The sequence below is a fragment of the Tachypleus tridentatus genome, chromosome 9 (genome assembly GCF_004210375.1).
Source record: "Tachypleus tridentatus isolate NWPU-2018 chromosome 9, ASM421037v1, whole genome shotgun sequence".
Lineage (NCBI taxonomy): Eukaryota > Metazoa > Arthropoda > Merostomata > Xiphosura > Limulidae > Tachypleus > Tachypleus tridentatus.
In genome coordinates this window covers 109,960,603-109,987,117 of record NC_134833.1, presented here as the reverse complement: position 1 = coordinate 109,987,117, position 26,515 = coordinate 109,960,603, and the positions used below count along the sequence as shown (strand labels likewise).

At 32.7% G+C, this 26,515-nt stretch overlaps 1 protein-coding gene and 1 long non-coding RNA gene across 4 annotated transcripts in view; one reads left to right on the top strand and one right to left on the bottom strand.

Moving 5' to 3' along the window:
* LOC143226033 (uncharacterized) overlaps window positions 1-18,919 on the bottom strand; it is a 102,010-nt gene extending 83,091 nt beyond the window's left edge. Inside the window, exons 1-2 of one of the 2 annotated variants that reach the window (XR_013014252.1) lie at window positions 18,788-18,919; window positions 6,650-6,730 (exon numbers count right to left, since the gene is read on the bottom strand). This is a non-coding gene — a long non-coding RNA (uncharacterized LOC143226033). The remainder of the gene's footprint in view (window positions 1-6,649; window positions 6,731-18,787) is intronic. The other variant, XR_013014251.1, reaches the window with a different exon arrangement.
* LOC143226032 (uncharacterized) overlaps window positions 1-26,515 on the top strand; it is a 339,996-nt gene that overhangs the window by 117,384 nt on the left and 196,097 nt on the right. Inside the window, exons 1-4 of one of the 2 annotated variants that reach the window (XM_076456429.1) lie at window positions 11,769-11,979; window positions 17,492-17,564; window positions 18,820-18,988; window positions 22,308-22,471. In XM_076456429.1, coding sequence (XP_076312544.1) covers window positions 18,978-18,988; window positions 22,308-22,471 — 175 coding nt within the window. In that variant the 5' untranslated portion in view covers window positions 11,769-11,979; window positions 17,492-17,564; window positions 18,820-18,977. Of the gene's footprint in view, window positions 1-11,768; window positions 11,980-17,491; window positions 17,565-18,819; window positions 18,989-22,307; window positions 22,472-26,515 lie in introns of those variants that run through there. The other variant, XM_076456428.1, reaches the window with a different exon arrangement.

The following is a 26,515-nucleotide window of genomic DNA, read 5'->3' as shown; positions in this document are numbered from 1 at the left end:
CATTGTTCTATACAATTCATTAACCAATACGTTAGAAATCTCCTTTGAAGTCGAGTTTTATACTTCGACAATAAAGTCATTATACCTGCCACAGATAGTTTATAGATTATGCCCTTGATATCTTCTTGTTGTTGGCTTTCCCATTGCACTTCCTCTTGGTTTTAGAATGCTTCATCTACTCTAACTCTACTTAATTTTTTTTATTACTGGAAAATGTCCAGTCTTATAAAGTCCCTCAAATATTTTCTATTTCTTTCTTTCAAGGCTGTCAGCCTGTTTTACCGTGAAGAAGAAAATCGTTTTTGTGCTGGATTTGGCTAGCTGCCAAAACAATTCTCACTGGACTAGTCTGTAAATATAACATGTACATCTGAGCTTACTAAGCCAGATATTTTATTGATAGATACATAATGTTGCGTTCAACTTCCACGTTTTAGCTTTGAAATATATATATATATATATGACCTAAAAATATCACTTTAAGGGCTTTACACTTCGAGCAAATATTTGGTTGTGTTATTAGTGAATGACAACCTTTTAATATCAGCATTGTAAACGTGACCACGTGTTATCTGTGCAACGCTAGCTAAATCTAAGTTAGGACCTAACTAACATCAGCTAAACCAAGGTTCTCAAACACTGGTCTGGACATACGTTTATTTCCGGGCGCAGGAACATCCAGTGAAACCAAAATAGAGTCTGTTCGTGTTTTTCTTATAGCAAAGCCACATCAGACTATCTCTTGAGCCAACCGAGGGGAATCGAACCCCGATTTTAGCTTTGTAAATCCCTAGAGTTACCGCCGTACTAGCGTGGAGCACAAAAAAAAGAAAAAAAATAACTGTTTAATAATTATTGTTAAAAATACTTGTAAGCTTTACTGGATAACTGAGATTGGATTTATAAATACTTTCAAACTGTTTTCACAACCCTTATGTACAACTATCTACCTTCATTATGTACTTTATTTTAGGTGATATACTAACCCCTCCCGCTCCTTACATACGCTTACTTACTCCAAACAGCCTGTTTTTTACAAATATTTTATCGAACCCTGGAGTAAAAAGGTTTGAAACCACTGAGTTTACGTGTAGTACATATTGTCGTAACTTTTGCTGAATTAAAGAGTAATAGTGTCGCAACTTATCTGTCTATGGAGTGAAAAAAACTTGGAACCATTGAGCTAATGTGTGGCAGCTGCAGTTGTAACATTGGTGGTAAAAAATATAATAGAGTCGTAATTTCACTTGGACTGAGAAGTAGTGTTTAGCACGTGTTAATCTGAAATGTGCTTAAGCTATTGTCAAAAAGATGGATTCAGTAGTTGTAGTAAAAAATAATAAGTAGTATCATTACTTGAGTAGAGATAATATGGTAAGAGTACCGTAATGTAGGGTTAGCTAAACAACTGAAACAATATCTTAATGCAAGATTCGGCACTATCTGTAGTAGCGTGAACTAAACTATAAAGTAATAGGTAGAGCTGAAACGTTAGGTCGGTAATTGCTAATGTCGTATGATGAATTTGTGTAATAGTCTTAACGCTTTTATTGGATTAGTTGGTTTGTATTTAAATTACGACTAAATTAGATAACTATAGGAGGTTGTGAAAGTAATCTCAACGATATAACGTCTAAATTCGCAGAACATATCAGAACTACACTTAACGTAGCTTGACGTTTCGTAAGTTGTGTGACACAACTGAAAATTGATCACTTTTGAGAAGGATAGGTAACAACCCTTTTCGACACAAGATTCTTATTCACTCGTATCGTAAAGATGTTTGCATGTTAAATATTTAGAGAAATGGGAATATCCTTTACGCCAGAGAAGAAATGAATATGAATCAACTTAGGGCCCCTGGACCATTTAGAATAAAGAACTGGAACAATTGTTATCTCCATCGTGGTAAACAAAGCGCAACGTTTGGTAAGAAGTAAGATTCCACAAAGATAAAAGTCAGTGGAGAAAGCTATCCACGTGTCCCTTACAACAGCAATGAAACACAATCAAGAAGGATCTCCTCCTGGAAGAGTAACAAAGTAAGATAAACACACGTTGCTTTCGAAACAAATCTGTTTAACTGTCTCATACCTCAAGCAGAAGGAAAAGGAAACACGTATTATGCTTCCCCATATAAAGATATACCTCACAAGTCGCTGGGTATAGCGCCTGTTAGATTTCTGTGTGATCGGGCTGTTGAAATGAGAGCTGATAAACCTTAGATGGCTTATGGAATTTCTACAAATTTTACAGAGAGGACAGGTGTCTTTTGGGCAGGCTTTCGATAGCGGATTGGGCAATCGAATCGAAACTAAGCTGCAGGACTGTTGTCAAGATATAAAGTTGTTAGATAAAGCGCGACCGGACGTGCTGACATGGACTGAAACAACTTAAGGAGATTACAAAATTGTTTTAATATAATATAATAAATATATATTGTATTGCTTCTCTGAAGAGTGTAGATACATACAGAAGATTTATTCTGAGAACAATTTCGTTTATCATCTAATATATTCATTTTTATGACCGTTTTACTAGCTATTGCATAAAGTTACAGCTTTAATTGTAACAAGCTTCTAAAAAGGACAACGAAATCAGTTTTAAGTCTCACATTTTGAAAACAGACCCTCTATTGTGCATGAATGTTGGTATCCACAAACCTCATTTAAATAGGTAAAAGATATAAAAGCCCATAGGAACTTCATTAAATGAAATGGCAAGTACGTGGTCGAATGAAATTGTTGTGATTCAAATTTATTTTTTATATCTCTGTAATAAAAATGCCACATCAAAGGAAGCGTGATTTGTGAGCCTTTGTTAACTTTAAATTCTTGTTTATTCTTCTGATCTAATGGAAGTAGCTTTTTAGGGGTCAAAGGGCTATTTTTGTAAAGACAACCTTCAATTTGCATATATTCAGTGTTTCTAATTGGCTCACATGGGGATCGTTGCTGTCCTAAGTTCTTTATTATATTAATTGTTCTACGTACATGGAGAGCAATGAAGACCTTTTTTAATTCGGTATCTTGTGTGGTTTGCTTTACGTAGTTTAACAATCTCATTATAGAAACTTTCCTTTTCAAAAAGGATTTTTTCTCCCTCCAGCCATAAGCTAACCCTGATGGGATTTCACTGGCGAATAGTCGATACTTCAACTTGAACCAATTTTTTTTAGATGTTACAAGTGCTGTTCGTGACGCTAAGGCTCACATCTGCAGTGGCACCCCATTACATTAGCATATGCAGGTCATTTTTTATATATTGCTATTAACTGTCTCTGCATAAAGACAACTGCTAAACCAAACTATATTGAGTTAACCCCGGGTCATTAAGCTATTGTTAACGTTAAAGATTATTTTGGTAACTAAAGTAAGAAATGCTAAAACCCCCTGTACTACAAAACATGTAACTTACATATCATTTAAGAAACTTTAAAATTCGATGTATACTGACAAGATAGATCATAGTTTTCTGAGCTGGTGTAGAAGTATAGAAATTTTGAAAGTAAATACATACTTTTCTTCATACTCAAGTCTATTGAACTAAGGCAAGAAAAAAGCGTTCTAAAGCAAGAGTTGAAACACGGTTACACATTAGGTAAAAATCTCTGAAGAAGATAAACAGTAGCTACTGAAGTGTGTTAAGTCCTTCATATTAAACGTAGTGTTTGAACGAATTCCTTGTAACGTTGTTTTCGCGCCTAAACTTGATCGAAATATTTCACTAGTTTTTGAATTAAAGTTGTTTTCTTAACCCCAAGTATTAAACACTGAAAACAAGAATACGTTAATTAAAGGACACGTTTTATCATTCGCTAATATACTTTTAAGCTCTGCATATATTTAATATACGTTGTAACGAAATCAGAATTAAATTACTTGTAATAACATTAAAACATGAAATTGTTAGAAAATAATATTAAATCCGAATAAAACATAAACTTGGTAAAGGTGTATGAACACACGTCAGCTAAAAGCTGCGTGTGTTGCTATATATAAAAATGATTGCTGATAAAGTGGACTACTTATGAAGTGAGTGACATGGTAACCTTCGTTTAAACTATAAATGTCATTTTCCATTAGCCACGTTTTGGATTAATACAAAAAATATACGGGGTTCAAGGGCGTATCTAAGCACGGATAAGAAAGAACAGTGATCCTTTGATGCAGTAACAGTAAACGTGATTGTTTAATACACGTAACTGGTATGTTTGTGCATTATTCAAATGTTTTTTTGATACAGACATTACACTTTGCATACATATCAATATTGACTGTTTGTCCAGTTTAATAAATTTTGTTATCGCTATCAGATAAGACAAAAACAATGGGAACATTTGAATGATTTCAACAAATTATGTTAAGCACATACAAATAAAAGAAACTGCTTTATGATGAAAATCAAAGCTTCCATGATTGCCTCTCTGATATTTCCTATCTAAACAAAGTCTGAACAAAAAAATGAAAAATAGAAAAAACAACAACTTGTAAAACAAAGGTCTATTCATAAAATGTGGAAGAATTATTTGTGCAAGATGTAAGAATGCTCCTGAAACAAACCAACAGCATTTATAACTACAAGGAGCTGAAACTCACCACTACTTCCAAAAATGAAAAACTTCTAAATTGTATTGGGGTGTTTATAATTTGTACAGTTACTCCTTTTTTAAATTAACCTTTTCACTTCGTAAATAAAATATTCATTACTTTCTTCAAGTGAATGAAAAATGCTAATTTAGCAGTGTAAGACCAGAGGGAAGGCAACTAGTCATCAACACCCACCGCCAACTCTTGGACTACTCTTTTACCAACGAATAGTGGGATTGACCGTCACGTTATAACGCTCTCACGGCTGAAAGGGCGACCATGTTTGGTGTGACGGGGATTACGAGTCGAGTGCTTTAACCACCTGGCCGTGCCAGGCCAGACGTGTGCGTATTGCTTTGTTTGTATCACATACGTCCGTTTATCTTAAAAAGCTGGTACTCTTCAGGTTTGTAAACATAATTTCTGTACAGATTTGTGTACAAAGAAGGACTCTGTTTTACCTGTAACATCCTAGAAAATAGTAAAAAATGAAATATAAATCATGATTCCGGATGAACCCGTTATCCAAACGATATCTTTTTGAATAATTTTTTTCACTGCTAAAAAAGAATAATATTATTAATGACTTAGATATCATTATAAGTGGTTGCCCAAAATGTCGCAATCATAAATAAATAATTAACAAATGATATTCTTGTTATATATAGGTGGGTCATTTTTAATGGCAACTTAAAAGTCATGTCAATTGTGCATGATGCAACAATGTCCTGATTTATTATTATATAGTCATCCGCTGGTACAGCGGTAAGTAAACGAATTTACAACGCTAAAATCAGTGGTTCGATTCCCTCTCGATGGAGTCAGTAGGTAGCCCGATGTGGCTTTGCTATAAGAAAACACATCTAATCGTAATTTTATGTGATTAAGCAATGTTTCGATTTATTCTTCAATATGCCAAAAAACTAACAGTACTTCAACGAAGTTTTAATATGCTGCATTACTAGTCACATGCATAACAATCTTTATGACTTTGGGCTGATTTACTGTTTATATCATTCAAGGGCACAATAGTTTCTCATATGATTCAGTAAGGTTTAATTCTAATCACCTCTATTCTTTATTTAATTGTCTTCTTGGTTATAATCAAAAACTTGTTTGTTCTTTTGTTTTAGCGTAAAGCTAAACAATGGACTATCTGCGCTCTGTTCATTGCGATGAATCTAACCCCAAATCTTAAGTCCGTATATTTACCGTTGAACTAGAAGGATGTCGACCAAAAGTAGTAGGTTTATCATATCTTATTCACAGTGGTCTAGAAAGTTATACACTTTGAAGGAAGAAATATTGAACTATTTGTTGTTTTTTGCGTCTGGGAATAATTTTCTTGCCACTTTTACACAACAGTCTGGCAGACTCTCAAGAACAACAACAAAGGTTCTGCGACAGTTCAAAAACTTCCTTCGCAACGTAATCTTAGAGCAACAACGATAGAACCTAGTGTCGCTAGCAAGTCCTAAAACAACAAATCTTTGGCTGTTGAACACTCACTAGAAGCTACGTTTAGTAGAAAACACTGAAAAGAAATGATCATGTAAATACATCCGGAGTTTAGAAAATAAGAACAACGAACAAATTCGACCCAATGTAAACATTCAACACGAATTAGGGATACATGAGGAACATTGAGGGCATTCAGACGTTCGTACTTACAACACTAGAAGTTACTGCTAAGAGAAACGTGTGACACATCACGTGAAAACGTTCGAATAAGTAAACCAAAGACAAGTATAAATTTAGAGGGCAGAAAACGATGTCAAGGCTATTTTCGTGTTTATGTTCCAACGTTTTAGGTTTAATATAAAACTGGTATATATTAATGTTTGTTGACGATGCATGTTGCTTTCGATTTTTCTTAACTTTTATGAGTTTTCTTCATTAAAATGTTTTGAGTAACCAAGAAAGGAAAAGGAGACCTCTAATTGGCTTACGTAATCATCAGTTAATCCAATGAAGAAGTTTGATTTTTTTCCTAGTGACTAACTGGAAATCACCCAAAATAACTACAAATGCTTATGAGCTAGATTTATACATTACCTTACCTTATCTATGTAATTTTTCTTTCTGATTTGTTTACTTCAGTAACTTCATCATTGACATTTGGTGTACTATGTGGTTTTCGGCTGCATGCAGAAATACACACATGAGTATAGATAGAACTATATTTTTTATCTTTTCTTAAGCGAACTACGCGCTCTTAATTCAAAAGTAAACAAGATTTGTTACTTATTTGGTTTCTATTCAAATTTGTCTTATTCCAGACTCACATGTAAGTGAATTCTTTTGGGTAAACCGATTTGCATGTGAAGCATATACATATACATGTTTATATAAGTATATGTATACCACAAAGGCTTAGTAATATTTCTTAAATTATCAACGTATATACTTGATGATTTAGAGTATTATTACAAGAACCAATGTATCTGCCTTTTTTCACTTCTCTACTTCTTGTACCTTGACGTGACGGCTGAGCTATAAATCATTTTATCTCCACAATAGTTGTTTCTGTACCGCGAGAGGCTCACAGCGAAACCAATTCGTTTAAGTTAGCCTGTTCAGACAACGTGTAATTGTGAGTTGAACATCTTATGCACTTTCAATCTGAAGAACAAAAACCTAAGATAATGTTGTAGACTTTAAAACAATAGATAATCTTTAATCATCTTAATGAATCTATGAATAAATACTTGTCCAACAGCCGATTATTGTGAAATTTGTTAAAATCAAATCTGTACAATAGGGAAAACGATAAGGATTCTCCGTTTTAGTTTATACATGGATAATAAAGCTGATATAATTGGTAACATTAACCCGAAAGAAGCTCTGATGTTTAAAATAATTAAACGCAAATGTCTCGGCGTCATCTGTTCATAGTATTGTGTCGGAAAGTCTAAAACCGTCTAGTTTTTGTAGCCAAAACCAATGTTTTTCTCTACAAATTGGTGTGATGTAACTATTCCTTGAAAGTAGCACATTTCATCACTTTAGTTACACCTTCCTAGTAACATGTATGGTTTCTTTGGTTACAGTGTCCTAGTCACGTGCATCACGTACTTACTCGTTACAGTTTTCTAGTTCTGCGCATTACGTCATTACTTTGGTTAAAGTTACTTAACCATGTGTTGTGCTGCTTTGATTACAGTGGTCCACAGGTACTCGTTGTATTTTCAGTGTTAATCATTCCAGAAACTCCTTGCCTTAATATCATGGTTACAGTTTGTATTTATTGACGCAAACGTCAGATCTAGTTTGTCATGAATTAATCCTAGTGTAGTTACTGTTCTCAGTATTATTTTGCCTATCATTGAAATCTAGCTTTGTTGATGACGAGAAACCCACTTGAAGTAAAATGTATTTCAGTACGGCTGGTATGGGTATTACCACTTTTAATTATAAAGCAGAAAACAACGTTTCGACCTTCCTAGGTTAACCTAAAGGTGACCTAGGAAGGTCGAAACGTTGTTCTCTGCTTAATTAGTAAAAGTGGTAATACCCATACCAGCCGTTCTGAAATCTAACTTTGTAAAATTGCTTGTGTAGCCTGTAAGAGTTTTTTTAAGTTATCGTGTTGTCATGGTTAACGGTACTCCCAAGTCAGTGCTTTCTAATCTTGGTAACCATTTCTTAGTTGTATCAAGATCACAGTTTACAACTTCGGTATAGAAGTACAGTCACTGGTTTCACACATTTGCACAAATTATTGTTTTCACTTTACTGTATCATTAACATATGTAGAGATATAAAGAGGGGCGCTACAATGCAGTTGGTTTAACAATCGTCAATGTTCTAAATAGCCAACCTCTGAGAATTACTCAGAGATCTATGGAACTAGACTTAAACGTTTCCATAAATAATACAAACTGACTTTTCAACTTTACTCTATTTACATTGTTGTGGGTGGTGTTGCTATAGTTGAGGTTTATTTATATTGTTGTGGGTGGTGTTGCTATAATTGAGGTTTATTTACATTGTTGTGGGTGGTGTTGCTACAGTTATGGTTTATTTACATTGTTGTGGGTGGTGTTGCTATAGTTGAGGTTTACTTACATTGTTGTGGGTGGTGTTGCTATAGTTGTGGTTTATTTACATTGTTGTGGGTGGTGTTGCTACAGTTATGGTTTATTTACATTGTTGTGGGTGGTGTTGCTATAGTTGAGGTTTATTTACATTGTTGTGGGTGGTGTTGCTAGAGTTGAGGTTTATTGCTCCTTTTCTTCGTATCAACTATAACCAACGTATCGCTGTTCCAAGCTCTGGCGAATCTCGGTATGGTTGTTACGTTTTCTTAATGTATATGTCCCACTTATAGAGCTACGGTTATTGTTACTACGGTTTTGTAAGCATCTATATGTACCCCTGATAAAGCTATGGTTATTGTTGTGACGTTTTCTTAGGCATGTACATGTATCACTGATATAGCTACGGTTATTATTGTTAAGTGTTCTTAAATACGTATATGTATTAGTGTTGCATAATCATACACTACCTGGGATACCCGTACCCTAAACGGAAGTTAAGTAAATTCATGATTAATAAAAGGTTATTTTAGGACATTAAAAGTTGTTTCTTTTATATATAATTTAAAAAACACTCATAAAAATAGCAAAACACAAAATGTAAAACTGTAAATTTGAAAGTATCTCTTCATAGACCCAACAAACCTTCATGCCAAATTTGGTGAAGATCCATCAACAGGAGCGAAGTAGTGGTATAAAAAACACAAAATGTAAAAACATAGACCCAAAAAAATTTTTGAAGATCCAAACAGCTAGTGGTATAAAAAAACAAAAAAACATTTGTAAAAGCTGCAAAATGCAAAAATTAGAATTTGTTTGTATTTTCCCATGGATCTAATGAACCTCATACCAATTTTGATGAACATCCATCTGCAACAGAAAGTATTATTATATTTGTATAGCTGGTGCTAGTGCATTGATCTGTGTGTGATATATTTATGGTATTATATTTGAGCATTGAGAATGGAGAAAAATAAAGTTCTCTGTGACGGGAAACAGAGGCAAAATTGGAAAATCGTGATCCTTGTTGCAAATTTATATGCACACAGGAAAAAAATTTCGAGAATTTGAGGGTTGCACATCGCGTAATAAAATTTTTTTTCAAGTATCATTCAACTTAGTATCTCTGGTTTATATAGAGTAATGTAACTTTTGAGATCGTGTGTGTGTCTACTTACCAAACATAATAAAAGTTTTTTTGCATTTTTCGTAGGAAGTCCTCACCTTTCTTTCGCTTGGATGTATTCCAATAGGTAGATGTCGGTTAATAATATTGATAATTTATAAAGTGACAGATCCATTAAAAAAGTTAAGTCTATTAGAAAACTCGTTTCTCTACTTGCTGTGATTTTTTAAGACGTTTACTGAAAGTTAATAGTAGGACAGTTATCGAAGTTATGTTCGAAGCCACGAGATAACTGTAAAACAATTATTAACGCATTCTTGACTTGAGTAGGTGTAATAAATAGTATATTAAAGTTTCGCGAGTTTTAACCTCTTTTTTTTTTTAAACCTCTGTAGCATAACACACTGGGTTAAGACTAAGGCCCACGTGACATTAAGGATCATTTTATTGATCGATATACTTTAATTAACGTGAATATAATTTATCATAGATCTGTTTTCTTTTATTTATAAATCTCGATAACCAGTTATCTTTATGCTAGGTTACTGTGTATTTAAAAGGCATTTTCTAAACGTGATACTTAAAGGAAATCAGTAAACAATTGTTAGTATCATTCAGTCATATGAAAATGTTTTTATTAAGAAGAAAGCTCACAGACTTCTAGTATTTCTTTAATATCTAATACCATTTACATCCTGAACAGAAAGTTCTTGTAATTCGTCATCTTCGATGTTCTATTTACTTTATGTGCCTCTCCTAAAATATGTCGCTCGCCCATTAATATTGGAACTTCAAAACCTTGTACGACAAGCTCCAAATGACAACTAAGTCAAGATATAGTTCTCTTATAGAAATCTTTTATTGTTTTTGCATAAAAAATATAATGATATAAACCCTGACCGTGTTATAAATATTTATCTATTAAGATAACACTCAGTTTTGTCTGTCCTAAAAATGCGCGCACACCTTACTAACTAATTGCGCATGTGCGCATAGTTATTTCAATGCATGTAAACAAATAGCGAATGTGAAAACATTTTACTAGATTTTTCTACAACATATTACAAGCTTATGAAAGTGTTTTTAAAAGATCTAACGTAAAGTTGTAGAACAATATTCAAAGTTTATTGACTGTATAAAGTACGATGAAGTTTATCCCAACCTAAACTAAAACAAGAACCGTACAAAAGTGACAGTTTATCTCTTTATCGAATATAAGCTGCACTTAATAAAGGCTTAACTAATGTTAGGCTTAAGAGAAGTGGACTTTTGATTTTGACGTCTGCGATTGAAATATCTTTGTATTATTTTAGAAATCCTATATTTAAAGAAGCGCGAGTGTGTGTATTTTATTATAGCAAAGCCACAACAGACTATCTGTTGAGTCCACCGAGAGGAATCGAACCACTATATTTAAAGAAGCACTGTTGCAAGAAATATACTAATTTGGCCGCTAATGTTTTGCGGATTTTATTGAGTTTTAAAATAAAACTTGAGCTCTTGTGACCCTTAACTGGAAACCATTGGTAACACGTTCATCATTGCTTCTCTCACAGAGCTTGAAAATAAACGTTTCTTAATAAAATGAGTTTTACAGAAACAACTACTAAGTTGAGTTATTGCTGTCGAAGAAACTCAGAGATGTTATACACATATCAAACATAAATACTTTACATGTAAACATTTGTATACACATATACCAGTGTCATCGTCTGATGAGTTAATCAGCATTACCTCTCAGTACTCGGAAAAACTCAGGCCCAGACTTGTCTTTATTACACATGGTTATGCAGCTAAGAAACAAAGAAAAATGGGAAAGTAAATTTGATGGTTTTTACCTCTTCCCACATTTTAACTAGTTAAAGTGTCTCAAGACTATGTTTCTCTGTGGTTGACCCAAAAAGTTTTCCAAGAAATTATAAAGTGGAACATCTTTGTTGTTGTTGTTTTTCGTGTATTTCCAATTTCAGATTTAAAGTTGGCAAACTAGAGACATCTTTTTGACGCCATTATGCGTGAGTAAGAAGTCGTTATATGTGTATCAAGTGCTCCACGAGATAAACGCGAGCAGCAGTAGCGCGAGAGCCGAACCGTCTTCTTCAACAACGGAAAAATGACATCACTTTTTATGATTGCGTGTTCGCAACGCGAGTTTACTTTTTTTTTCTGTGAACAGAACACACTAAGACTGTCTCATTAGTCCTGTCAAATCTACAAGGAGAAAAAGGTGAGAAAATGTAAACTAGATATTTACAGATTATCATACCAAAACAAATATTGATCAGTTTCGAATGTTTGTTTACATGTGAAGATAGATAGATAACACCTGATGTAATCAATTTAATTTATGTAAAGATGTTAAAGCGTCACTTTATCATGTTATGTTTCGCTTCTCTTTGTTTTTTTGGTGGCTCCCCAGTGACACAGCAGTACGTTTTCAAACTTACATCTCTAGAAACTGGGTTTCGATATCCGTACTGGATAAACCACAGGTAGCTTAATTACTAACAATTTTTCTCTGTTTTTTTTTATAAAAGATAAATCTACACAGTGGGCTATTTGTGCTCTGCCATCTTCATGTATCAAATTTATCGCTGAACTACAATAGAGCGTTTCGTTTGTTGTTGTTTCCTCGGGATGCTATACGGGGAATGATTTGGTTATGTTGCTCGTATATCAATATAACGATATAAATACAACAACAATGAACGAATGATATACAGGTTGTAGTTGTATCAACTTCTCAAGATATCAACGTGTATTTCTCTAAATAAGCAACCTTTATTAACAGATTTTACTGGGGCGACTTTTGTGATTATAGTCATTTGTGAAAATAAATATTCGTGTTTCATCTATCAGTAAGTTGTTCTTGTCTAAATAGTGTATAAACGACGCTATTTATTAGCAATTACCTTATCTGAGTGCTAATAACAGTCATTTTCATTGATACATATACATAAATTGTCATAAACAGTTAAAATGAGATCATTGGATAATTCTGAGTTATAATTATTTTACTAAAAATCACATTGAACAATGGCATAAAATATTAGTTTAATACTGATATAAACTAATTTAGACTTAAAACTATTCTAAATTAATGTAGGCTTAAAATAATCTAAATTTACTAAATCTCATGTGATAATATTTCGGTTCGCACGAGAAAATACTGATGAGAGTATAAGAAGTAACAACACCACTGGTACTTGTATCATAGTAAATATACATCTAAGGCCTGCTGTTTAGATTGAAAATTGATATTTGAACTTATCCTTCCGTCATAAATATAGTTTCAATACTGAACTTGTTATTGCGCGTCTCTGAACTACACTTTTACTTCTCCGTCATTCATATGGATAATCCATTAAAAAGCGTTAATTCTAAAAGACAGTTATACAGTTTAGGAGAGTTGTTGTTAAATTATTTTCGTATGACAGTGTTACCAATGGAATCTTTACCCAATATGCAAGCAATGCCTGGCGTTCGAATAACAACAAAATAATAAATAAACTTAGCATTCCAAAAATTGTTTAATCTCAAAATCTAAGTTGAAAAGAGGTCCAGTTCAATCTATATTTTTACTAACGTGCGTTATTTGATTATACCAAGTTTATTTATTATATCAGCTATTGTACAGCTATGTCACGTGAAGAACAGAATAATGACTAATGACACTTTTTATTCACTTCACCTATCCAGTGTACAAGCTTTTCTTACAGTGACTGCAAAGCACGTGCACAGCCGCTGTATTTTTATTTAACTACAAAGGTATGCACTTACCTGATGGTTCAATAGAGTTTAACTATTAATTCCACACTTTACAGTTAATTTATACTGCATATAATATTATAAATAATTACCAATTATTACTTTTTTAAGCTACATTATTCGTCTGAAGCAGTCTTTCTCAACCACTGGTCAGTGAGATTTCACAAAAACAAACAAACTGACAGAATATTCATGTATAGCATATAATAGTTTTGGTTGTATTTGTATTTTAATGGTTCCTATTATTGAAATAATTAAGAGAACAGTTTAGAGAGGCTTTACTACATTTAGTTTATGACCAACAGTTGGAACTACTTTATAAGAACTAGCCTTATGTTGGACAGGTTATTTTTACGAAGTTGAGAAACCGTGAAAAATGCACATGTTAAGCTTCACGCCGAATTTGTGTGTTTCAGCCAACTAGCGTAGTTTTAATTAACTACTGACCAATTATATTACAGAGAACAACAGATTATTTTTATAAACCATATTCAAAACTCTATCTGTTAAGATATTTCTGGAGTGAGTATTCATGTGACATTATCATGCCATTTTTAATTCTTGGTTACCAAAATACCAAAGAGGTTTATGGGATAATTAGTTAGTTTCCGATCGATATTTTGGCAGTGTGTCAAGCCGCTGACGTTTCCATTTCTTCTTGACAATTTAGTTTCCTGGTTTATTAACAGGCTTTGATTTATTCAGCAAAGCCTTAGTGAAAGCATGTGATTGTATTAACAGACGAGACCCTTAACAAGGTTTATGTCCATTAGTAACAAGGTTGTAGGAAACTTCACAAATTTAATTAATCTAGACTATTGCAATGTGATCAGCTGGACACTGATGTAAATTGACACTATAAATATCAAAGTTCAATAGGTTCTTATATTTGGCCATAATAAAACCAAAAACAGATCGCATTAAGATGGCGAAGCAATAAAAACATATATTCTTATTCACAACTAATTAATTTTTTTGTTTATAATAAAAAGTAGAAAAAAAAACTGTTATTTGATAAGAATGTTAACGCAGGTGTTGTGCGCGTAGTTAACAATATCCTTGTTAAACCGAATGGCGAAAGGTTAAATACATATACTACTCCTTGTAAACCGAATATCGATAGGTTATATGCGTGTACTAATGTTTTTGCTGAGGGAAATCTTACATATGGCAACGACTATCTCATGTATAGAAGCTTGTACCTGTTTGTACCTGGACCTAATCGTTAAGGTAAGGTAATCCAAACCATAGTGGTGACACAAATATCTATACAGTTTGGTGTGAGTTGGGGTCTTCTTTTTTTGAAATAGAACAGAAGCTAATGGATTACGAAATACCGTACTATGTGTCTTTCGTCTGACTTCAAAATATGGTGTTACATTTTTATTTACATTGGGTAGATTTCATTTATAGCTTATAATTTACAAAGTTAAACTTAATTAGATGGAAATAGCTTTATTTAGAATATCACACATTGTTCAAAAACAAAAAACACTTTTCTTTTCCATAGTACTATTCATATTTAATTTTGAAGTTTGTTTGTAACATGTGTTATTAAAATAGGTCAGGCTTCAAGCCTAATTTTTCTTTGATATTGTGAATCAAATTAAAGTATTCAAATATTATTATCTACTCATTGTCGAAGACGAATGTAGTTAACATGATATTATAAATTAGTAGTATAGACGTGAAAATAATTAGTTTTCCATTGTTTTGTATTTGTAACTGAAAGTAGACGTAAATGCTAAGAACACATTGTGTATGGTTGTTCATAATAAGTGATAAAGTTTTATACGCTCATCCAATGTTATGTAGGAAGTATTATAGCACAAAGCTACAGAATGGACTGTATGGGCTCTATCCACCCCTGGTATCAAAACCCGGTTTCTCGTGGTGAGAGTCCATAGACATACCGCTGTGCCACTAGAGGCGCTCTGCAGATACAACCTTCCTTTAATTTTAAGTTAGAAAATGAAGCACGAGCCATAAAAACATTTACTACCACATTTCGTCTTTTGAATTTCAAATTTTTTCTATGCAGATGTGAATTAAAGATTTGATTTGTTTCCTTTGGTGAGAATGTTGTCAATGCCGACTGTCCTCAAAATGAGTGGTTTTGTTACAACCACTATATTATATCATCAAACGTATTTCACAGTGGATTTACAAAAGATTCTCTTGGAATAACGTGGTCTTATCTGACTATAAACACTATAGGTTTTATCGATTCTATAGAAAACATACTCGAAATTGACATCGGACTACAATAAGCGTCATTCATACTCTATGATTATACTTGTTGTATCCTCAGTTCACTATGAAAACTTTTTCTAAGTCAACATATGCGAAAAAAAAAAAACACACCAAAAATGTTAGAATTATATCTGGGGCATATTCTTTGTACATCATCTGAAAGAGTCTTTTGCAGGGTATATTCATTCATTATTATTAACGCAAATCGTGAATCAGTCAGTGAACTTGAAATTATTACTACCAGATGCGGTGTAAGGAAAGTACTTGTTATTAAAAAAGTCATCCCTGTCAATAGACAGATGTCTATTTATTTTTGACTTGGTCTTGAGATAAACAGCTTATTTTATGAAGTTTGCAAAAATCAAAACGTCTTTCATCGTAAACACAAGTTAAGAAACTCCTTCACGGTGAGGTGACGACATGTGACTTACTTAAGTCAGAGATATTGACACGTGGTTTGTCTGTACTCCCTTTGGGTACATGTTTGTATGTCATTTTCTACTTGTTCAGTAGTTTTCTTAGTAAAACTCAAATGACATAAACCGTTTAAAAACTGTTATTCTTTAAGCATATTTAGTAAAATTCTGCCAGTGCATCTTTCAACGTCTTCCCCAGAAACCTGCTTTGAGCTTATATAGCTAAACTGAGCCCAGAGCCCTGTTTTGTACCTTTATCGTCATCCAAAAGATCTCAGCTCTACGTCAAAGAAAGATTCTTTTAATATTTCTAACAAACAAACAAAAAACGTCACATTACTTTTCAGTTTGGATTATCTCAGTAAACTTACATCATGTTTTTTTTTCTGACATTAAAATAATTTTAAATTTTCAAGTTCGTAATTCTGTTCATATTTTAGTCCCCATGGAAATAATATATAGTTATTTTGTCTCTCGAAAAATAACTTTCAGAAGTAGCCTTTATGATTCCTCCTTAGAGTGTCAAAAACAATAAAAAAGGCAAATGAACCAGAATCACTGAAGGCAAAAATAAGTAATACATGGTACATCTATTGTCGTCATTAAATACTTAAGTGATCAATAAAATAAATCTTTCCAACTGATACGTTTGACTAAGAGAAAATGAAGTTAATAATAAATATTGTATATGATTTTTAACGGTTACTTTGTTAGGAAAATTAGGCCATGAATCCTTTTTATCCTTGTGGTTACACCTTTGTTTTGGTATGAAATGTGGCATTTTGTTCTCAGTCTTACAAGTGAAAAGACTACTAGTGATATTTCCTGTAACACTGAAATTTGGAACTCAATTCTTGCAGTAGACACAATGCAGATAGTCACTTGTGCAACTTTGAGCTTAGCAATAAATAAACAAACCACGCATGTAGACTTGTTTTTCACAGAAGTAATCAATCTACATTCGTCTAGACAACTACGTTTTATAAACCTTCACACATTAGCGCCTGCAGTGAACGTTCGTCCTGAAGTAACTGTGTTTTAACTTATGTTGAAAGAAAATTATTCAATTTCCAAACTGTAGTAAATGTGTTTCGCATCGCATCTTGTGAATGGATAAACACAAAACACTTTAAAACTATTCCAAAGATTACGAGAGTATTTTTATTGTTTTTTTTTTTATTTTAAGTCTTAAGTCGTATGTAGATGTTACGCTTGAATCTAATGTTCTGATAATGGTATTTAATAGATTCAATAATGCTGTGTTGGTACTAGGGGTAATTGTTAAACAATCTTTACTTGCAGGTGGATAATCTAAATATTTGTCTCACGTTCCTAGAAAATCTCGGAGTAAATGTGAAAGAGGTGACAGCCAAAGGTGAGACCTTATTTCATATACTCAAGATAGTTATTAATTTATAAATTAAATCTACGTTTGACGATACAAATTGCATGACAATGTCTTTCTCGTAACTTAAAATCTAGAAACTGATAAACAATGGAACCAAACTATCTCTTGTACTTGTATTTTTTTTCCTATTCGAAACATCATTTAGGTAGATAGTTTGTAAAAATGGGAATAGTTCTTACAAAAATCTGCTCCACTGCCATTGACTCACAGATAAATATGGGAGCTTATAACGTTACAAATCGGGTTTCGATGCCCGCTGTAGGTAGAGTACATATAGCCCATTTTTGTAATTTTACGTTAAACAACAAACTTTAAAACTTTTTTTTAGAAGTGCGTATATTAATTGTTAGATATTTTAGTTAGTAACTTTTCTAATATTTGCTAATAGATGGAAACATTTATAGTCAACTTATTGTTGAACGTAGCAGTTTGTTCTTCTGTATTAGCGCTAGTGGTACACGTGATTACGAACTGATTGTTGTATTCGATTATATATACTTCTTTTATTATATTTTTGGTCTTTAAAATCTCTAACCTCGTTTCGCTTATTAGAACATATTTAAAGCAAATTTACAAAGCGTCCATAAGACACTAAAAAAAACTGTAACTGACAGCAGTTTTTACCAAAATGATGTTCATCACGTATTTTCTCTTATGTAAATATTGGCCTAATCGCTTTAGTATTGGCTGCTTGCCAGAAATATCAAGGCCTGTTTAATCTCATCTAAATCTAACTGTGACACACAAAACTTTATAAAAACCCAAGTACATAAACATATACATATATAATCAAAAATACAAAACGAGGACAGTGTTTTCGAATAGAATGATCTTTAACAAAATAGAATTTACACACGTAGTTGAGAAGAAAAACTACGTAACTGTAAACCATCCACAAGATCCGAACAGGCAGTTAAAAGACGAAGCTATTTTAGCATTGTAGTAAAATACATTTGAATTAATTAAATTTAAAGATATATATATATATAGTTGGATTAGACAATTATTGGATTCACAAAAATTGCTAAGTCATTTATACAGTACTTGTGCGTCGAAGAGTTTAATAAAACACGTGTGTTCCTATCATATAAACAAATTGGACGTTGCACTCATAGGTTATATTTTGATTAGCCGAGCTTTCAATTTTGAGTCAATACTCGATTGGACTTCTACATTGGAATTAAACTTACCGAGTTTGGTTTTATTTTTTCCTTAATTTCAGAGATCCGAGATGGAAATTTGAAATCGATTCTGGGTTTATTCTTTAACTTATCCCGGTACAAACAAGCACAGAAGTTGGCGTACTCCGTCTCTAATCAAATATCTAACACTGGCAGCACTCAGGGAAAGTCGTTAGTGGCGGCATCTATCGGAAGTGATATGCTTTCCAGGTGATAATTTTAATATATGAGTATGAGTAATAGCACTAGTTAGTTACTATTACAAAACAAGAATTTATATAATAACAATTTTAAAATATTTAACTTTCCAGTGATAATAATTTTTGGAGACATATAAATTTTACCGTAAATATCAAATACTCTTTATTACTATTTTGTAAAGAAGCAGTGTACGTGTGATGTTACATACATTCAGAAAGCTCTGAACTCACGACGACTTATGACGTCTTTTTAAGGGTGACGGGTTACATGGTTAACTATCAAACATGCTAAAAGTCACGAAGCGTTTGAGAGCTTTTCTTAGGGTTATAAATCTAATACCTGATGATACCATGTCAACGGTATCAAAACGTTTTTTGTAAATGGTGCATTTTGTTTCTATTCCATTTTAGCTGTTTTTGAATTTTAAATAAAAAAATTCTGGAAACAAATTTCGTGACTCGTTCAATAATTAACTATTGTAAGCCTTATAAATGTATGAATCAGCTTTGTAATAGGTCAAATATTTAGATTTCTAGCCTGCTAACAGGTGTCACTCTCTTAAAGAGGGTTCGGCATGGCTAGATGATAAGGGCACTCCACTCATAATCTGAAGGTCGCTGGTTCGAGTCCTTGTCACATCAAATATGCTCGCTCTTTCAGCCTTGAGGGCGTTATAATGTTGCGGTAAATCCACTATTCATCGGTAAAAGAGTAGCCAAAGAGTTGGCGGTTGGTGGTAATGACTAGCTGCCTTCCCTATAGTCTTACACTGCTGAACTAAGGACGGTTATCGATGATAACCTTCATGTAGCTTTGTGCGAAATACAAAACAAATAAACAACCAACTAACTTTCACGTGTTTTGTTAGTATGTTCATACTCTTCCTTTAATATCAGTTTCTTTAATAGTATTCGATAAATATTTCATAAATATACTAAATCTACTATATTATACTTGGTTAAAAAATACGTGCTTTGCGTACGAAACTCTTTTTGTCATGGTATTTTCTATTGGGATGTCTTGTTTTCTTGTCCAAATTTCGCGCACAGCTACACGAGGGCTATCTACGCTAGCCGTCCCTAATTTAGCAGTGAAAGAACAGAGGGAAGACAATTAGTCATCACCACCTTCCGCCAACTTTTTACTAACAAATAGTGGGATCGATCGACACATTATAACGCCCTCACGGCCAAGTACGTTTGGTGGGACGAGGATCTGAACCTGTGAACTTCAGATTGATAGTCGAGCGCCCTAACCACCTGACCATGCAGGGCCATTTTGATGCATACAATTTACAAAATGCTAGTTCGGTTCCATGTATTTAAAGTAATTAAAACAGTTAAGTGGGTTGTTTGGAATATTCACGAAAGTATTTCGGTACGTAAAGTATTGAAATCTGTTGGCCATGCAAGGTGTCTCTATAAACACAAGGTTACACCTATTCCACAACACGTGGTACCTTTCAAATATCTCCAGTACAGACATTCTAGCTGAATGGTCTGATAAAAAATTCAAACTGATCACCTTATCTGATGAGAGATATCAAATGCAGCGAAGCTTTCAAAACCCGAATTTCAAGGCAAATATCAAAACTTAATAGAGTGACGGCATTGATACTTGAAGTGTCCAAACATATGAAGAAATTTGCGCATAAAACCTTAGCTCATACACACTCTGTCTAAGATGGAATTCTAAGGCACTGTTTCTTAAGTGGGTGAATGATTCATTCAGAGGTAAATGGGATCAAAATTAGGATGAATGAGAATGATGGATGAATTGGTATTATCGATTATACAACAAATTCAAACTAATCATTAGTTATTATTTTTTATTCTAATTACAGTTTGATAAATACATATTTTTTGTTTATGTTGTATTCATTCTAGGTGTAGTTTGGTGTATATTTACGTAATAATAAATAATTTTGCATTTTAATTTAATACTTTTATGACGTGTTTCGAATTGGGGTAGGTCAGTTCTTGTGAAAAACTTGTAAAAGTGAATGATGTTGGTGAAGATTAGAGAGCACTGCTGTAAGGCATGACAAATCCATTGTCCAAATGCCTTTACCTGTGCAATGTATAATATTATTTGCAATGACTCCTTTCTTACACATAAGGTGATATTTGTACTTCCCTGTCTCCAGAAAGGACAGCGATAACTTTATGAACTTACATTGCTAAAATTTTGGGTTAGATTCCTCATCATAGGCACAGCAGATAGAACAATATGTTTTTGCTCTATAACATACGACCAGTATTTCTTACTTCTATTTTCATTTTTGCATGTATTAATAAAGTTTTAAAAGGCTTTCCCAGCACGCACACACGTTACTCTTTTAAGTATATTTTTTATTATGGAGATTATTTTTGCATTTTTAATTAAGAATATAGGTGTAGAAATAACCCAAGTCCTTTAAACCGCTTGTGGCTCATGAGATTCTATTGGGTTTACGGCCAAAAATATCGCTGAAAGCAAGGTTACTCGAATGATGTATCAGAACATTAGAATCATTGTAAGTAACAATAATACATTAAATTAGCATATTCATTATTGGACTGAATTGAAAGGTTATGATCTTATTTTGCAGCTGTAGTTTTCCTCAAAGTTATAAGGCTGAATATCAAACATACGAAAGGTCGGAAGGTCAAAGTTAATTTTTCGTTCTCAAGAAGATTGTTGTTTGTTTTATGACAAGACTACTAAAACCGACTATAGGAAAGGCATTAGACAACCAAACATTGGGATACTCGTTACAAACGAATAATGGTATTAATTTTCGGGTTGTAACCCACACAACTGAAACAATTAACACATTCGACGCCGGTTTCAATTCCGTGCAGTTCCACTAAAATCATGCAATTTCATTATAAGTTTTTTAAGAATATTAGAAATGCAAATCAGATCTGACTGGATTATTTTTCTCAAGAAATGGAAGAATGTAAGATTATAAAAATATTAAAACTAGAAAGAGAACGTCCTATTGTGTGTGGCAATACAAAATACATCCTTGTATAGAGATAGAAGTAAGTTCATTATTTTGCAATATTCTAGTCCGTTTATTTGTTTAAGTAATTATAATTTCATGATTTTACAAATACATAAAAGTGATATAAAAGTTCGTTTAAAATATGCGAATATTAATATTAATTAATTAATAGCCAAATTCTTTTTATATGAAACCATTGCCGACAGTTATCAACTAATGGCACTTACTTTTAATGTATTGATAGTATTACTAATGTTTTAGTGTCGTTAGTTTGAAAGGTAATAACCATGTGATAGCAAGTTGTGATGCCAACTGTTTATATTCTAAACAATTTTTAAGATTGCCCACTCCTGCCCGAGGGAACAGCAGTCGCAGTTTTGCGTATCCCAGCACGAAAGACACCTCTTCCAGTAAACTTGCGCCATCTTTTGGGAGTTTCAGTCGAAGAAATGGGCAAACGGAACGTAATGCGAAGAATGTGACATCAGTTGTGACCAGTAATGGTAGAAACCTTTCTTAATAATGTCATATTACCAAAATATAAGATTGCTCTCGTAAACTTCTCAATAAATAAAATCTATACAATTTACGCGAACTCTAATCATAATTAGGAATATATATTCCATTAAAATATACTGGTTGTTATAAGGAATGTTTCACTCCTTTGAAAGAAGAAAAATTTTAATCCCATTTAGGTGCATTGGTTTTGGTTTTGCTATGATTGAATGAATTTGAACTCAAACTATTGAATAGTTTTATCATTGACCAATAGATGGTAGGCAAATCGTCCATATTAACTGTAAACGTACATAATTGCAACCAGCTGTTTCTTTTTGTTATTTTATTTCATAAAAGTGTTACCTTTTCTTTCAAATAAATCTAATAATAAAACATATTTAAGCATTGCTGAAATAATGGGGATTTTTTTTATAAATAGATATAAACTAAAGAAATAAACATTTTTTTTAAACACTGAAGTTGCTACTTTCAGTTATTTTAAATCGAACACAAATCAGACCTTTCGTTATTTGTCACTTTGACGTAATAAAATATCCGACATCGACTCTTTTGACGTCAATGTTCAAAAGATATTCGTTATGACTGAGATTATCATAATGTTCAGTAAAATAATTTCAATGAAAATAAATTACATACCATGATAAAATAAGTAAAACATAAAAAGTTTAGTTAGAATCATATAGAAATAAATAGACAAGTACACAAGATAGAGAAAAGTTATGCATTTCTTACACTTCTAAAATAATTCAGTTTCTTCCAGTTAAGTATGGGAATGTATTATTATAATGAGTTGTGGAGGACGTTCCGAATGTATTTTAGGTGTTGTGTTTCACAAACAAATATTCAATATAATATAACTAATATTATAGTGGTATGTTTCTGTATCATAATGTTTGGGTCAGCAACTGCAAAATGGTCAAAATACGTTTCATCGATATCATTTTAATGTTACTATTATGTTTCCAATGTTTGAATGAGTAAAGACTTGTTTTCTTTAGATATTTACTGACCCCTTTCCTTCTCACAGAATTACATGTGACTTATGTATGGTTTCTGATACTATTATACAAGTTGTGAATCTGTACTAACTCTAATTTTGAATTAATAGACTAAAACAAAACCAGTTACTCTAATCGAATAGGGGACTGGACTGCACCTCAAGGTGCATGGCACGATTTTGTGGTAACAGGACATAAACCATGGGCTCTCAAACTTATAGTGTGTGTGTGTGTGTTTCATATAGCAAAGCCACAAAGGGCTATCTGCTCAGCCCACCGAGGGGAATCGAACCCCTGATCAAACTTATAGTAAAGCACACTAGGCTACACCATCTCTGATAATAAATATCTGTTTGTACATTTCTTTCTCCGCTTCCTTGTTCCAATCAGAAAATTAAACGTGTATTTATCTACGGTTCCTGATCTATTATATAATAAATCTATATCTGTCCTAAAATCTAGTATTATACAGATAAATTAACAATGTACCTTCTCCAGGCCAAAATATATTTAAATAAAAAAGAGGAAGTAGCTTATATCACCAATAAATGGTAAATGATATGTAGACATTTTTAATGTACTCTATGTTTAAAATCACAAGAAGAGAGATGTTTCGTCCGTAAATGTTTTAAATAATAAAACATATGTTTGTAATTTACAGTTTCCTCGTGGTATAAGTTTTCTCTTTTGGTTTAATTGTAATAATTTTTATTCAAAATATTATAACTACTTTAAAATGGAACCGATTTCTTTCTAATTCACATATATAATGAATATATATGTGTATAGTACATTTAAGTATACCATTGAGATCTCTGTATATATGTACAAGTTGAATGTAAGGTCAATAAGTCTGACAATATTTGTCACTCGTGCTTTTTTTTTTTGTTCAGCGCTTTCAAATATTTAGTTGATATTCGTTTTCCTTCTGGTTGGATATATATATATAATATATATATATATTATATAATTTATATATATATAAATATATATATTTCGTGGATTCAGCAGATAGCCCGAAATGACTTTTCTATAAGAAAACACACACACACTTTCTGGTTGGATTCTCATTCCTTTTTAAACTTTAAATGCTTACAGACATTTCAGGTTCTGAGGTTTAAAAAGCTGTTATAAATGTATTGCTAATTTCCTAGCCTTAATACACAAATATCTTATACGTTTTTTGGTCCAGCAAGTCAATGAGTCTTTCCGTATATATATTGATCCTTCCTACGTCCATGTTTTGAGTTCATAGCTATATTACGTATAATATACGTTCCTTGTAAATTAAACATTTTTTAAATCGATTTTCACTCAAACCAGTACTTACGAGTTGCTACTCTTACAAACACGTAACTTTCTTAAAATGGCTCCAAGATGTATTAAAGGACAGGTATAGCATGTCAATAACAATAAAGGTATTGAAAATGGCTTCAAGAACGAGTATAACATTTTGACATCGTAGAAGTATTATAGCTGCTTTATAATTAAGTGTCAATTTTAACATTCTCGGAACAACAAAATAGATACAAGAGTGTTAAAGACGTTTTCTATACTTACAACACATTTTCCGAACAAAATTTTTAAATATGTGTATATTCTTGACGTTATAATTGTTGCTCTAAATTAGTTGGTGTGGTGTATAATTCCTTCTACTAAGCTGTCTTGTGTCAGATCATATTATGATATGCTATATATGATATTGGGAATTTATGTTCCTTATTTTCCTGACACATAGGGTTTTCTCATTGTTCAGTAGACTGTGCCCAAAAAAGTTAAAAAAGTACTTTGATTCTTAACAAAACAAAAAGAATAAACATGTAACGAAAAATGAAAGAAAAAGAGAAATTACTGAGTTAATGATTGTTATGCGTTATAATTTATCTCGAACGCGTCTCGGTTTTATTATGTTACTTACTTTACCTGTTAAGATTTCACACAGCCGGAAATGTTAATTTAGAAGTTAACTGAATGTTGATGTGTATCAAATTTATGATATTTACCAACAAGGTTGATACACACAGTTTTCTTTCTTAACATAAATATATTTTAATATACAAATGAGCAATACAATCTATAATAACAGTTATTAAAAATTATGGTTTATATATACGAGTTTTACAAACTTACAGACAAAAACGAGTATTCTATCTGGTCTGAAACAGAATATTTATATTTTATGAACGATCCAGGTCCACAATAGGCGCATTAAAACTGAGTTGATATCGTTACACTTCGCTTAAGCTAGCTTGCTGTCTTGTCTTGGCTGACCTCATACTGCTTACAAGCTGACTTTTTACTGACGAAAATGGCCAGGCATGGCCATTTCAGTCGTGGGGGCGTTATAATGTTACGGTCAATCCCACTATTCGTTGGTAAAAGAGTGGCCCAAGAGTTGGCGGTAGGTGATAATGACTAGCTGCCTTCCCTCTAGTCTTACACTGCTAAATTAGGGACGACAAGTGCAGATAGCCCTCGTGTAGCTTTGCGCGAAATTCAAAACAAACCAAACCAAAACTGATGAAAATACTTATTGTCCGAAGTTAATTCACTGAAATTGAACGATTCGTAATGTTCGAAATCTATAAACTTTCGTGATCAAATTCTGTAATTTTCCGATTAATAAGCGTTAATTACAATTATGGCTTACGAGGTTTATAGCATACTGACTGTAGCGGCTAAACAGTATTCTAGTACCGTCTGTTGGAGTCTTGCGATGGCTAACTTTTATACAGTCACTAGGCGAGATTCTTGAAAGTTCAGCAGTATTTGAAGATATGCTAATTTTTTTGCAAAACATATATTATCGATTTTCACTCTGGAAAATCTACAAAGTTAGAGAACAGGCGGGACGTGCGCAGTATACACCAAACAGTATACATCACATGCATCAAACTGAAACAAATGCAGATATTAAAATAAATTCATTACAAGATGCAGTTGAAAATTTGTGGTCAATCTTCAAGTTGTTTGGATGTATATGTTTATGCCTGTCTTGATTCTGTTAAACCACTTGTCATATAACACGGG